At 38.4% G+C, this 16,128-nt stretch overlaps 1 protein-coding gene across 6 annotated transcripts in view; it reads left to right on the plus strand.

Annotated features, from left to right (window-relative positions):
- Positions 1-16,128, plus strand: part of Specc1 (sperm antigen with calponin homology and coiled-coil domains 1) — a 205,203-nt gene that overhangs the window by 75,928 nt on the left and 113,147 nt on the right. The window contains exon 5 of one of the 6 annotated variants that reach the window (XM_077800659.1): positions 1,916-1,923. The exons of the other annotated variants lie outside the window; for them this stretch is intronic. Coding sequence (XP_077656785.1) covers positions 1,916-1,923 — 8 coding nt within the window. The remainder of the gene's footprint in view (positions 1-1,915; positions 1,924-16,128) is intronic. 6 annotated transcript variants of the gene reach the window in all.

A 16,128-nucleotide genomic window follows, 5' to 3' on the forward strand; every position in this document is an offset into this window, starting at 1 on the left:
GCAGGGCTTCTGTCCTCTAGAAGTAAATGTACCTGTGCATACATATATGTAGTGAATTTAGGGGAAATTTGCTAATTTTAGTCTTTTTCAATGTGGCTGAAGTCTAGGAACAATCTGAATGTCGCTAAGTTAGGTATTTGTTAAATAAATGATAGTACATAGTACTAAAATGAGTATATATACTAATATAGTAACGAAATTTTTTATATAATCAAAAAAGAGCAAGTTACATCTATTTACATTGTCCTGGAAAGCTATAACTAGAATGTATTCTAAAATGATAAAACATAGTTCACAAAAGGATGTTTATAGCTTTATGTCATATATGTATACTATGATCCCAAATAAGACCAGCCATGTTTGTATCAACTTGAGAGATCCTTTCCTGTATCTTCTTAATGATCATCACAGGCTGGTATAGGATTTTGGTTATTTTGGTTTTACAAAGAGCATATATTATTTCCATATGCAAGGAATGAGGAATTTAGTGGTTGAGAGTATGAACATTGGAGCCTATATTTCCTGCAATTGAATCCTAGCTCAATGTTCTGTAATCTTGGATAAGTTATCTGACTTAGCCGTGCCTCAGTTTCCATCTTGGTAAAATATGTATAAAACAGTACCTACTGCATAGGGTTTTGTGTTAATATTTTTAAGGTGTTGGGTGCGATATAGGTTCTGCACAAGAGAGGTTGGTTTTCTTATTTTAAAACTTGGAATATTAATTTAGTTGAGGGTAAAACAAAGGTCATTGGTAAAGTGCTGAACATGTTTTCATCAGTCTTAGAGCTTGAAGAACATGGTGAAGCAACAAAATGTTTCTTATTCATATCTTTGCCTTCTTTATACCAAAGCAAAGAAATGGGACTAACTAGCCCCAGAAAGTACAGAAAATTGAGAGTCTTGTACTTACCAGGGAGAAGTCTTCCCAGTGGTCTTTGGAATTGACCAGTTGTCAGTAGAATTCATGTTGGCTTCCATGTCTGGACATTTCAGTGAGGTGGACTTCATTCCAGGAAAGAGTCACACAATGAATGCCAGGAGATGTTCGTTGGGGCATTTGATGGGATATGATATGAGGCTTTGAGCTGCTGGAGCCATCATAAGGGCAGGCAGCCGATGAAGATGATTTGGGAAGGAAGGCAGAAGCAAGATATGGAAAGAAACTGACCCTAAGAACATCTTTTGCTTGAACCGGACCTTAAATTGGCCTAGACTTTCAGTTGCACCTGCCAAAAACTTTTCTTTATATTGTTGAAAACTTGTTGTGTGTTTCTGTTGGAATCCAAAGATTCCTAACTCATAGAGACCATATCTGCAGCATTTCTGAGATTCTGGGTAATGTTTCAGAGGACCATAGGTAAGTCAAAAGATCTCTGGACAGTTCATTCAATGAATGAACTCTGGGCCTGAGGCCTGGTGGGAAGAATTAGGAATGTTTGGAGTGAAGAATAGAAGACGTATGGAAAATAAAATTGCCCTCAAATAAATACTTGCATGTCATGTGGAAGAGGCAATACATTTGTATTTTGTGATTCCTGTTCTGAAAAAAATCTGGAACCAGTGTATACCATGTTAATGAAGACAGAATTCAGCTTTACATAAAGGATAATAGTCCAACTATGTGAGCTGTTGAATATTAGCTTGTCTAAGGCTGGGTTCTCTTTCACTGAAGATACTCCATGGTAACTCATACATGGGAATTTAGCAAATAGTAGCAGAATTTGGATGCCATTGATACTATTTTCTATGAAAAATTAGGGTATGTAATTTCTGTTTCTTCCAGCTCTGAAAGAACATGATTTTATAATTCCTTAGGTATCAGAAGATTTACTTATTATGTGACCCTGGAGCAAATTATGAAGCTTTAGATTATTGATCTGTAAGATGATGTTAATAATATTTTAGCAAAAAGCCAGCACGGTGGCATATCTCTGTACTTCTGGCTGCTCAGGAGGATATGATATGGCAGGAGGATGGCTTGAGTTCAAGAATTCGAGATTAACCTGGGCAATATAGTGAGACACTGCCTCAAACAAAATTAATACTTTTGCCAGTTGATTTTTTTATATGAATATACTTTGAAAACTAAAGCACTGGGTTGGGGATTTAGCTCAGTGGTAGGACTTTTGCCTAGCAAACACAGGTCTCTGGGTTTGATTCCAGCCCTATCCTCCTTATTATCCCCTTCCATAGTAAACTCTCATTTAAGATATGTAGGTGATTCCTTAAACTTCTTTTTATGTTTTGACTCATGTCAATTTTAAAAATCATACCCCAGGGCTGGGGATATAGCTCAGGTGGCAGAGTGCTTGCCTCGAATGCACAAGGTCCTGGGTTCAATCCCCAGCATCACCAAAAAAAAAAAAAAAAAAAAAAAGTCATCCCCCAACCCCAAAAAAGCAATATTAATTAAAATAAGCAGGTTTCAGTGGATCCATTCCATCTAATTCTCAGATGAATTTAATAGTGGAACTTGAATGTTTCTTAGTGATCTCTGGCAGAGCTACAGCCAAGCCAGGTGTAGTACTTTTAGGAGTCAGAGTTCCATTGTGGTCTAGACTAGGTTGTTCTAACTTGCATTGAAGCTTACAAACCTGGAAGTCCAGCTTTTTCCATCTCTCCGGAAACAAGGCTGCACGTGGGGAGGCAGATCTTTTCATTCACTAAAGCTCCACTGCCCTCGATAACAATTCATTCTTAGCGTTTGCTGCCTGGAGACCGTGGGTTTTCTTTTCCCACAAAGCTGGGAGATTTCGCTTCAGCAGTGCCAAGCTCTCAAGTTGGGCAATGAGGATTTCATTTGGCCCACACAATGGGCAGGGAGACTAATGCTGTGTGCAGAGTGAATTTTGGGGTCAGGCATTGTTCTGGCCACTTTGCTTTCAGTGGGAAGTAGATGTCCCTGGCTGCTTTGTACTTTCCAAACTTTTGCATGTTGGGAGCTGCCCTTCCACAACCATTTTGGCTTCTTCTGGAGATGACTAACTGCAGCCAGCTGTGTGGGTTGCCTGCAAGAAGCTGGTCAGACCATACCATTATCTCTCCTCACAAACACTGCAGCTTTGTATCCTCCCGCATCTAGCCTGCAACCCAACACAGAGCGGTCACTGTGTCCTCTCAAGGCTGGAGCCCCCTTCTGAGTGTTAGGGGTCTTTTGTTCAGAAGCTTTATTGTCCCCCTCGTTCTGGAGCACTGTTCATGGTGGTTGTGGTACAGCATGAATATTTGGGGAAGAGGAGGATGTAGATTTACAAGTGTTTAAAATTCTAACCCAAGTTGCTGAGCAAGTGGAGTATGAGCAAAATTAATTCTGCAAAGAAAGAGAAGCAGAAAGAAAGAAAGAAAGAAGGGATACAAAACCTCTAAATGTTGATATTACTGTTTGCTTTTAACAAAGAAGGCAATTTGATTTGTGATTTGATTCATTTGGATGAGTGAGGACTCTTTTGTGGCTTTTCCTCTGATTTGCAAAGAATGTCTCCGTTAACTTTAATTTGAGATTGTATGAATCTCTAGAGCACACTGTAGTGAGACTAACCAAAGAGCAGTCTAGCTATGGAAGAAATTCCATTTTACATGGTCAAGGTGGGGCCCCAAGATAAGATAACAGATTTTGTTCCTTATGGCAGAGAGTCTGCTTGCTGAATTGCCTCAAACTTCTTTTCATCTTTTTTATTCTAAGTCAAAAGGCTCAGTACTGCTTAAAAAATCCAATGGATTTCCTGCTTCTACACTATATTTATAAACATACACATTGCTTTGTCATAATTTTTATTATCAGAGTAGTATACACACAGGTTTAAAAACAGACTAGGAAAAAGAACCTATAAAAAGCAAGACCACTGATGCCCTGTCCTCTTCTCAATTTGTGTCCCTCTTTTGGGGATGATCAAATAACAACTTGATAATGCTTATACTGCATTTAAAACACACATTCACGTGCACACACACACACACACTTTAATTTTTAGACTAGTTTTATGCATAGCAAAATTGGGCAAGTAATACAGTTACTCTTGTGTACCTCCTGTCCCCAAACACACCTGTTATCAACATTTCTCACCAGACTGATACATTTGTTATAATCAATGAACCTACTGACACATCTTTGGCACCCAGGGTCCCTATGCTACACTGGGCTTCGCTCTTGGTGGTGTGTGTTCTGTGGGTTTGGACAGATGTGAAATGACTTTCACCCACCATTGCAGTATCAAATGGAGTATTTTCAGTGCCTTCAAATTCCTTTGTGCTGTGCCTATTTATCTTTCCCTCCTTCCTCACTACTTCCTCAACTATTTATTGTTGTTGTTTTTTTTTTTTTTTTACTGTCTATAGTCTTGCCTTTTCCAGAATGCCTTATAGTTGGAATCATAAGGTGTGCAACCTTTTCAGATTGTCTCCTTCCATTTAGTACCATGTACTCAAGGTTCTTCCATGTCTTCTCATGGTTTGTGCTGTGGTTTGAATAAGTGAGCTTAGAAGCTCAATGCCCAGCTTTAAGAGGTGGCGCCTAGTAGGAGGTTTTCAAGTCACTGAGAGTGTGCCACTGTTGGTGACTGGGGGACCCACTTCTTCTCTCTTGCTTCCTAGCCACGAGGTGAATGATTTTGCTCCATCATGAGCTCCCTCTGTGTGTGCCACAGGACAAAAACGACAGGGCTAACCCATCAGTCTGAAACCTCTAAATTGTGAGCCAAAATAAATCTCTTTTTTTTAATGTTTATTATTTTATATTATTACAGTGACAGCTGACTAACACAGCTTGATAGCTCATTTGTTTATTTATTTATTTATTTATTTAGTTACTGGAGATTGAACCCAGTGGCATTTTACCATTGAGCTGCTTCCCCAAACCATTTTAGTTTTTATTTTGAGTAGGGGGGTCTCAGTAAGTTGCTTAGAGCCTCACTAATTTGCTAAAACTGGCCTTGAACTCGTGATCCTCCTGCCTAGCCTCCTGAGCTGCTGGTATTACAGATGTGCACCACCGCACCCTGTGAGGGTTCCTATTTGTCCCACAACCTTGCCAGCATTTGGTGTTGTCAGTGTTTGAGACTTTAGCCATTCTACTTGATGTGTAGTGATGTCTCACTGTGGTTTTAATTATTAAAATCTCCATGATGATATGGAGTAGCTTTTCACGTGCTCTTCTTCCATCTGTATCTTTCTTTCTTCATGTGGCATTAGAGATTGAACCCAGGGTGGGTCGATCAGGATCCTGGGGGCGTACGGGGCATTGGCGGCAGTTTCAAAAAATAAAGTTTGTTCCTGCTTGAGTGGCTCATGATTTTGTGCCTAGCCAGACTTCAGCAATTGGTGGCCAGTACGGGGAATGCCTAAAGCTTGGAGTGACTCAAGACTTGCTCAAGTGCTCTCCTGTATGGACATGTTGCCACCTATCAGAGCTATGCCCCACTGCCCTGAAGAGGCCTGAATCACAGCATCATGATTGTGACTGGAGATCCAACATGGCGTCGGGCGTGGAGAGATCAAGTCTCTGACCCCTTCAGCTGTGCGGGCATAGGGAGTCGTAAACTGTCTAAATGCTGTTTGCTCAGGATCACTAGGCAAAGCTGAGCTGACGTGGATCTGGGGCTAACAGTCTGGGCCTCTCGGAACACACACCGAGCCCGGATCGGCTGCATTCAAGCTCCGGTTCGCCTGCTTCTCGTGACTCAGCACTAACGATCCCGCTGAAATAACTGGTCGGCCCTTCTGAACTTACAGAGGTAAAAGCCAACCGAGCCTTCATAGGCAGTGGCCACAGGATTGAAACGGGGCTTGGGAGAGACAGTCAGGACCCACCCGTTGCATTGGTCACCTGGCAAAGGGAACGAACGGACACCATTTGCATGGGATACCACCATGGCAGAGAACTGACGTCACGGGCGGAGGAGATAACTTCATTGAAGCCAGCGGCGACAGGTGTGTAATCCCCTAGCCATCCCTCTCCACACAGTGGGGAAACCTTAAGGGCCCCTTCCAGCTCTCCCGTGAGTGCTATAGTCAGACCGAGGGAATCAGGAGTGTCACGGGACTCGAGGTGCGGAGCTCCCACCAGTGCTGACAACTGAGATCCCTTGCACCAGCTACCGGGGGCGTGGCTACCGGAGGGCAAGCAAATTCGCTGGGAGTTCTCAGCCCCAAGCTCTACAAACTTAGGGTCTGAGGGAGGCAAACAGGGAGAGTGTGCCCAGGCGTTCATGAAAACAGGGCTCCCGGGAGCAGCAGACCTGGTGTGTAGCCAGTATTGTGGTGAGCGTCACAGGTGAGCGGGGCCTGGATTGAGGAAACACAAGAGAAGGCCCTTGGCTCTCAGGATTGGAGACCCACCCAGTCTGGGAGGAAGAGCTGCCGCACAGTGATTGGTTCCCACCTATTGAGAGGAGAAGCTTGGCCCAGTGGGCACAGCTCCACCTACTGGAAGAGAAGTTAATCTAACTCTATGACTGCATTTATTATTATTATTTTTTTCTTAATTTGGGTTTTTTTTTCCTTTCATTTTCATTTTTTTGTTGTTCTTTAACTCTTTTTTAATGTTTTTAATTTTTTAAAAATTATTTTATTTTATTATTATTTTTTTTAAATTTTAATTTTCATTTTTTTATTATCATTATTATTTTTAAAATTTTTTTCTTTCTTTCTTTCTTTTCTATTTTTTTTCTTTTGTCTTTTCATTTGTTTTCAATTTTCTTATTCCCCCTTCCTTGAATTCTACCTGCCTACTCTCATTCTCTTTAGTGACTTCTTCCCTTTCCTTCTAATATCTTTCCTCCCAAGCATCAAATAAATTTATAAGAGTAAACAGTAACTCAGCAGTCAAACAGAACAAGAAGTAACATGAGCAGCATAAAAAAGCAAGGAAGAAAAGGAGTACAAACAATGCAGGACAGCCTAAATATTCAGGAGGACCTAGAGTCATCAGAAAAATGGTCATATAAAGAACTCAAGGAATACCTTAGACAGATGGAATGGAACCTTAAAGAGGATATGAGACAGCAAATCCAAACAGTGAAAGAACACATTGAAAATGAATTACATAAACAGATAAAAGAAGAAGTTAAGCATCTTTATCAGGAGATAGAGATTATAAAAAAATCAAACAATAATTCTAGAAATGAAGGAAACGATAAACCAAATTAAAAACTCAATTGAAAGTATCACTAACAGAGTGGAGCAAGTAGAAGCCAGAATGTCAGATAATGAAGACAAAATATATCATCTTGAAAAGAGTCTAGTCAACTCAAAAAGGCTGGTAAAAAATCACGAGAAAAACATCCAAGAGATATGGGATAACATAAAAAAACCAAACTCACGAGTCATCGGGATAGAGGAAGGTACAGAGATTCAAACCAAGGGAATGAGTAACCTGCTGAGTGAAATAATTACAGAAAACTTTCCAGAAATAAAAAAGGAAACGGATATACAAATTGTAGATGCATACAGGACATCGAGCACACAAAATCATAGTAGACCAATGCCAAGACACATTATTATGAAGATATCCAATATACAGAACAAAGAGAAAATATTAAAAGCTACAAGAGAAAGGAGGCAGATTATATTCAGGGGTAAACCAATAAGGTAAACAACGGATTTTTCATCACAGACGCTGAAAGCGAGAAGATCCTGGAACAACGTATTTCAAACACTGAAAGACAATGGATGCCAACCAAGAATTCTGTATCCAGCAAAATTGAGCTTGAGGTACGACAATGAAATAAAAATCTTTCATGATAAACAAAAAGCTAAAAGTTTTTTTTTTTTTTTTAAGAATTTTTAATATTTATTTTTTAGTTCTCGGCGGACACAACATCTTTGTTGGTATGTGGTGCTGAGGATTGAACCCGGGCCGCACGCATGCCAGGTGAGCGCGCTACCGCTTGAGCCACATCCCGAGCCCCAAAGCTAAAAGTTTTGATAAACAAAAGCTAAAAGAATTTGCAGCCAGAAAACCAGCATTGCAAAGCGTCTTGAGCAAAACACTACACAAGGAAGAAATGAAAAACAACAACCAAAACCATCAGTGGGAAGTGCCTCGGTAATGACAGAGGGCGGGGGGAAAGCTAATCATGGAGAAACAAACTAAATTAAAAAAACAGATAAATAATCAAACATGGCTGGCAGTACAAACCATATATCAATAGTAACTCTAAACGTTAATGGCTTAAACTCTCCAATAAAGCGACATAGGCTGGTAACATGGATTAAAAAAACAAATCCAACAATATATTGCCTCCAGGAGACACATCTGATTGGAAAAGACATACACAGGCTGAAGGTGAAAGGTTGGGAAAAAATATACCATGCACACGGTCCTCGTAAGCAAGCAGGGGTGGCCATCTTCATATCGAATAAAATCGACTTCAAGACTAAGTTAATCAAAAGAGATAAGGAAGGACATTATATACTGATAAAAGGAACCATTCACCAACAAGACATAACAATTATCAATATTTATGCACCAAATAATGGTGCTGTGACGTTCATAAAACAAATTCTCCTCAAGTTCAAGAATCAAATAGACCACAACACAATAATTATGGGTGACTTCAACACATGTCTCTCACCATTGGACAGATGCTCCAAACAAAAGTTGAATAAAGAAACTATAGAACTCAATATCACAATCAATAACCTAGACTGAACTGAAATATATAGAATATATCAACCATCATCAAGTGGATATACTTTTTTCTCAGCAGCACATGGATCCTTCTCAAAAATAGACCATATATTATGCCATAGGGCAACCCTCAGTAAATATAAAGGGGTGGAGATAATACCATGCATTTTATCTGATCATAATGGAATGAAACTGGAAATCAATGATAAAAGAAGGAAGGAAAAATCCTACATCACATGGAAAATGAGCAATATGTTACTGAATGATCAATGGGTTACAGAAGACAAAGGAGGAAATAAAAAATTCTTAAGAGATAAATGAAAATACAGACACAACATATTGGAATCTATGGGACACAATGAAAGCAGTTTTAAGAGGGAAATTCATTGCTTGGAGGTCATTCCTCAAAAAAAGGAAAAACCAACAAATAAATGAGCTCACACTTCATCTCAAAGCCCTAGAAAAGGAAGAGCAAAACAACAGCAAATGTAGCAGAAGGCAAGAAATAATTAAAATCAGAGTGGAAATCAACGAAATTGAAACAAAAGAAACTATTGAAAAAATTAACGAAACTAAAAGTTGATTCTTCGAAAAAATAAATAAGATCGACAGACCCTTAGCCATGCTAACGAAGAGAAGAAGAGAGAGAACTCAAATTACTAACATACGGGATGAAAAAGGCAATATCACAACAGATGCTACAGAAATACAGAAGACAATTAGAAATTATTTTGAAAACCTATATTCCAATAAAATAGAAGATAATGAAGACATCGATAAATTTCTTCAGTCATATGATTTGCCCAGACTGAGTCAGGACGATACACACAATTTGAATAGACCAATATCAATGGATGAAATAGAAGAAGCAATCAAAAGACTACCAACCAAGAAAAGCCCAGGACCGGATGAGTATACAGCGGAGTTTTACAAAACCTTTAAAGAATAATTAATACCAATACTTTTCAAGTTATTTCAGGAAATAGAAAAAGAGGGAGCTCTGCCAAATTCATTCTATGAGGCCACCATCACCCTGATTCCGAAACCAGACAAAGACAGCTCAAAGAAAGAAAACTACAGACCAATATTTATGATGAACCTAGATGCAAAAATTCTCAATAAAATTCTGGCGAATCGGATACAAAGGCACATCAAAAAAATTGTGCACCATGATCAAGTAGGATTCATCCCTGGGATGCAAGGATGGTTCAATATAGGGTAATCAATAAATGTTATTCACCATATCAATAGACTTAAAGATAAGAATCATATGATCATCTCGATAGACGCAGAAAAAGCATTCAACAAAGTACAGCATCTCTTTATGTTCAAAACATTAGAAAAACTAGGGATAACAGGAACTTACCTCGACATTGTAAAAGCAATCTATGCTAAGCCTCAGACTAGCATCATTCTGAATGGAGAAAAATTGAAGGCATTCCCTCTAAAATCTGGAACAAGACAGGGATGCCCTCTATCACCACTTCTATTCAATATAGTTCTCGAAACACTGGCCAGAGCAATTAGATAGACGAAAGAAATTAAAGGCATAAAAATAGGAAAAGAAGAACTTAAATTATCACTATTTGCAGACAACATGATTCTATACCTAGAAGACCCAAAAGGGTCTACAAAGAAACTACGAGAACTAATAAATGAATTCAGCAAAGTGGCAGGATATAAGATCAACACGCATAAATCAAAGGCATTTCTGTATATCAGTGACAAAACTTCTGAAATGGAAATGAGGAAAAACACTCCATTCACAATATCCTCAAAAAAAATAAAATACTTGGGAATCAACCTAACAAAAGAGGTGAAAGATTTATACAATGAAAACTACAGAAGCCTAAAGAGAGAAGTAGAAGAAGATCTTAGAAGATGGAAAAATATACCCTGTTCATGGATAGGCAGAACTAACATCATCAAAATGGCGATATTACCAAAAGTTCTCTATAGGTTTAATGCAATGCCAATCAAAATCCCAACGGCATTTCTTGTAGAAATAGATAAAGCAATCATGAAATTCATATGGAAAAATAAAAGACCCAGAATAGCAATAGCAATTCTAAGCAGGAAATGTAAATCAGGTGGTATAGCGATACCAGATTTCAAACTATATTACAGAGCAGTAGTAACAAAAACAGCATGGTACTGGTACCAAAACAGGCGGGTGGACCAATGGTACAGAATAGAGGACACAGAGACTAATCCACAAAGCTACAACTACCTTATATTTGATAAAGGAGCTAAAAGCATGCAATGGAGGAAGGCTAGCATCTTCAACAAATGGTGCTGGGAAAACTGGAAATCCATATGCAACAAAATGAAACTGAATCCCCTCCTCTCGCCATGCACAAAAGTTAACTCAAAGTGGATCAAGGAGCTAGATATCAAATCAGAGACTGCGTCTGATAGAAGAAAAAGTTGGCTCCGATCTACATATTGTGGGGTCGGGCTCCAAATTCCTTAATAGGACACCCATAGCACAAGAGTTAATAACAAGAATCAACAAATAGGACTTACTTAAACTAAAAAGTTTTTTCTCAGCAAGAGAAACAATAAGAGAGGTAAATAGGGAGCCTACATCCTGGGAACAAATTTTTACTCCTCACACTTCAGATAGAGCCCTAATATCCAGAGTATACAAAGAACTCAAAAAATTAAACAATAAGAAAACAAATAACCCAATCAACAAATGGGCCAAGGACCTGAACAGACACTTCTCAGAGGAGGACATACAATCAATCAACAAGTACATGAAAAAATGCTCACCATCTCTAGCAGTCAGAGAAATGCAAATCAAAACCACCCTAAGATACCATCTTACTTCAATAAGGTTGGCAGCCATTATGAAGTCAAACAACAACAAGTGCTAGCGAGGATGTGGGGAAAAGGGTACACTTGTACATTGCTGGTGGGACTGCAAATTGGTGCAGCCAATTTGGAAAGCACTATGGAGATTCCTGGGAAAGCTGGAACCACGATACCCTTCTCGGACTATTCCCTGAAGACCTTAAAAGAGCGTACTACAGGGATACTGCCACATCGATGTTCATAGCAGCACAACTCACAATTGCTAGACTGTGGAACCAACCCAGATGCCCTTCAATAGATGAATGGATAAAAAAATGTGGCATTTATACACCATGGAGTATTACGCAGCACTTAAAAATGACAAAATCATGAAATTTGCAGGGAAATGGATGGCACTAGAGCAGATTATGCTTAGTGAAGCCAGCCAATCCCTAAAACACAAATACCAAATGTCTTCTTTGATATAATGAGAGCAACTAAGAACAGAGCAGGGAGGAAGAGTAGGAAGAAAAGATTAACATTAAACAGAGACATGAGGTGGGAGGGAAAGGGAGAGAAAAGGGAAATTGCATGGAAATGGAGGGAGACCCTCATTGTTATACAAAATTACATATAAGAGGTTGTGAGGGGAATGGGAAAATAAACGAGGGAAATGAATTACAGTAGATGGGGTAGAGAGAGAAGATGGGAGGGGAGGGGAGGGAGGATAGTAAAGGATAGGGAAGGTAGCAGAATACAACAGTTACTAATAGGGCATTATGTAAAAATGTGGATGTGTAACCGACGTGATTCTGCAATCTGCATTTGGGGTAAAAATGGGAGTTCATAACCCACTTGAATCTAATGTATGAAATATGATATGTCAAGAGCTTTGTAATGTTTTGAAAAACCAATAAAAAAAAGAGATTGAACCCAGGTGTACTCTACCACTGAACTACATTTCCAGACCTTTTTACTTATATTTTATTTTTTGAGACAGGGTCTTGCTCAGTCAGGCTGGCCTCAAACTTGTGATCCTCCTGCTGCAGTCACTGAAATTACAGGCGTGCACTTGGTGCCCTGCACCCAACTATCTATCTCTTTTGATGAGTTGTCTGTTCAAATCTTTTGCCCATTTTTAGTCAGGTTGTTTGTTTTTGTATTGTTGAGTTTTAGGACTTCTTTACATATTTTGAATATCAGTCTTTTGTAACAATGTCATTTGCAAAATGTTCTCCCAATCTGTGGCCTGTTTTCTCATTCTTTTGATACTACTATAGTTTATTTTTTCACACACACATTTTTTAAAAATATTCTTTTAGTTGTAGATGGACACAGTATGTGTATGTGATGCTGAGGATCGAACCCAATGCTTCACACGTGCAAAGTAAGTGCTCTACCACTGAGCTCTGCCCCAGCCCTCACACACACATTTTTTTTTTGATTGTTTGCTATGATAGATAAGGATTTAACTCCTAAACTTACACCTTTTCTCAATATCATAATATTGTTACTGTTTTTAGTTCCTGTCTTGGTTATTGCTTTTATTTAACTTTATTTAAATAGTTTTTTACTTATATATGGACACAGTGCCTTTATTTATTTTTATGTGGTGTTGTGGATCGAACCTAGTGCCCCACACGTACTAGGCAAGCGCTCTACTACTGAGCTAGAACTCCAGCCCTGTAGCTTTTATTTTAATAATGCATTTCATCTTTATTATTTTGTCAACTGTGTATAGTATCTTTGGCTCTCCGTTTGTAAAGGCAGAGGAAGACATTATTACTAGTATCCTCTCTACCTTGTCTTATACCTCTCAGTTTCTTTCCTCTATAACTATTTTGTCTTTAAATATGATAATATTCAAACGTTCTAGAAAATGGTCTTGCTTACTCTGCATACTGGTCAATTTAAGCAGTATCCACATTATTGTGACTACATATGCATTCTTCCCTGCAAAGTGAGGTCATTGTTTTGCTACCCGTCTTATGCAGCTTCTTGTTTTTCCACTTTTCTTTTCTTTCTTTTTTTTTTTTTTTTTTTAGCTTTAGGTAAAATATCTTTATTTTATTTTTATGTGGTGCTGAGGATCGAACCCAGTGCCTCACGCATGCCAAGCGAGTGCCTTACTATTTGAGCCATATCCTCAGCCCCATTTTTCCACTTTTTAAAATTTATTTCCTCATTGTTTTTCATAGTCTTCATCAAGGCAGATATTCTGTCAAAGAAACTTCCCTTCTGGTGGCACTTTGTCCTCTTGAACCGGTCTAGACTTTTTTCTCAAACTTGTTTCTGGGTATCATCTTTAGACTTCCCCTGACTGGTTTCCTGTAATGGAGCCACTGCTTCCTATATCACTTTTTCTCTTCCACATTGGTTTAGCCCCTTGTTTTACTGGTGCACACACTCAAATAACTTCCTTAGAGTGGGTATTGACACTTTAGTTTTCTGAGTCTTCGCATGCTTTAATGTGTATTTTTAAATTATACTGATATTTTTATTTTTATTTATTTTTTGCAGTGCTGGGGATTCAACCCAGGGCCTCAAGCATGCAAGGCAAGCACTCCACCACTGAACTATATACCTGACTTTTAACATGTATTTTTAACTTTTGTGATTGGTTTATATTTTAGTTGGATATAGAATTCTAGACTGAAATAATCTTTTCCTCTGAACTTTGAAGGCATTTACTTGATTGCTTTCTAGAATTCAGTACTGCAAATGCACAGTGATGGCTCATTTTATTCTCTATCCACATGCCTTCCCCAAATTTTTAGGCGTTTTTGGTATTCTGAAGCTTCATTAAAAATATATCTTTTTCTTTTTCTCATCAATTTTGCTTGACATGAGTTTTGGAAACACGTTCTTTATCTTTGGAGAATTCTCTTCCTCTTTGATAAATTCTTCCATTTGGTTTCCGCCAGTCAGTATTTCTGAAACTTCTGTTAACTGATTATTTGAACTCCTGGATATAGTTTAAGATGTTTTTATGATAGTTCAGTTATGCTTATCAAGTGTGTCCCTTAACTTTCAAATTTGTTGCTGAGGAGAGAGGTCTCTGGAAAAGTTAATTGGGAGTCTTCAGTTAAGTTCATGAGATTAAGTATTTAAGATCATGAGACTGGGGCTGGGGTTGTGGCTCAGTGGTAGAGTGCTTGCCTAGCACATGTGAGGCACTGGGTTCAAACCTCAGCACCACATAAAAATGAAATAAAGATATTGTGTCTACCTACAACTAAAAAATAACTATTTTTAAAAAAGATCATGAGATTGAGTAAAGTCACCAGGAAAATAAAGTAATAAAATAAAAAAAGTCCCAGTACTGAGGTCTGAAGAATTCTAGCATGGAAAACGTAGAGGGAGAAGGAGGAATCAGCAAAGGAGACAGAGGGTGGCCCCTGAGGTAGGAGAAAAGCTAGGAAAGTGTCACTCCAAAGGAGTGTTTCGGAGAAGCAGCCTTGTGTATGAAAGTTCCTCAGAAAATTAAAAATAGGTCTACCATCTGATCCAACAGTCCCACTTCTGGATGTGTTGGAAAGACACCTGCATACCCATGTTCATTGCAGCACTATTCACAGTAGCCAAGATATAGAAGTAACCAAAGCGTCCCTCAGCAGTTGAATGGAAAAGGAAAATACAGTATACACACACAGTCGAATATTATTCAGCCTTCAAAAGAAAGAAACTCTTTGTACAACAATATGAATGATTCTGGGGATATTACACTGAATGAAATAAGCCAGGCACAGAAAGACAAATACCACACATGTATCTCACTTACATGTAGAGTCTAAAAAAGTTGGTTCCATAGAAATAAAGAGTTGAATAGTGGACTGGGGCTTGTAAGAAGGGGCTGGAGAAATGTTGGCCAAAGTGTACAGTTACGATGAGTAAGTTCAAAAAATTCACATACAACATGATCACCCTAGTTAATAACAATATGTTGAATACATTAAAAATCGCTAGGAGAGGGACTGAGGTTGTGGCTCAGTAGTAGAGTGCTTGCCTAGCACATGTGAGGCACTGGGTTCGATCCTAGCACCACATAAAAAATTAATTAATTAATTAAAGGTATTGTGTCCATCTACAACTAAAAAATAAAATATTTTTAAAATATAGCTAGGAGAGATTTCAAGTGTTTCACCACAAAAATTAGTAAGTATATGAGGGAATACATGTACTCGACATAGCCATTTCCCAATGCTGCAGTGAATTCAGGAGTACAGATATCTCTTGGACATAACAGATTTCATTTCCTTTGCGTATATACCCAGAAGTAGGATTGCTGGATCACATGCTAATTTTTTTTGGAGGAAATTCCATACTGTTCTCCAGAATTTACATTCCTACCAACAATGTACAAAGGGTTCCGTTTTCTCCATATCTTTGCCAGCACTCATCTTTCATTTTTTTTATCATAGCCATTCTAACAGGTGGGAGGTGATACCACATTGTGGTTTTAGTTTGTATTTCCTTGTGTATTAGTGAATTTCTACATACTGTTTAGTTACCCCATTTTTAAGAATCTACTGCATAAATATAACTAAAAAGGAAACAGAAAATTACTTACAGAGCAACCAGCTTAATACTCAACTGTTCTCAATATTGTATGTTCCCTTCTAGTTCGTGTCTCTATGAATATTTACTTTTATATACTTGTGATCAATCACAGCATAATATTGTTTTCACTGGCATTTAAAATA

The sequence above is a fragment of the Urocitellus parryii genome, chromosome 7 (assembly GCF_045843805.1).
Source record: "Urocitellus parryii isolate mUroPar1 chromosome 7, mUroPar1.hap1, whole genome shotgun sequence".
Lineage (NCBI taxonomy): Eukaryota > Metazoa > Chordata > Mammalia > Rodentia > Sciuridae > Urocitellus > Urocitellus parryii.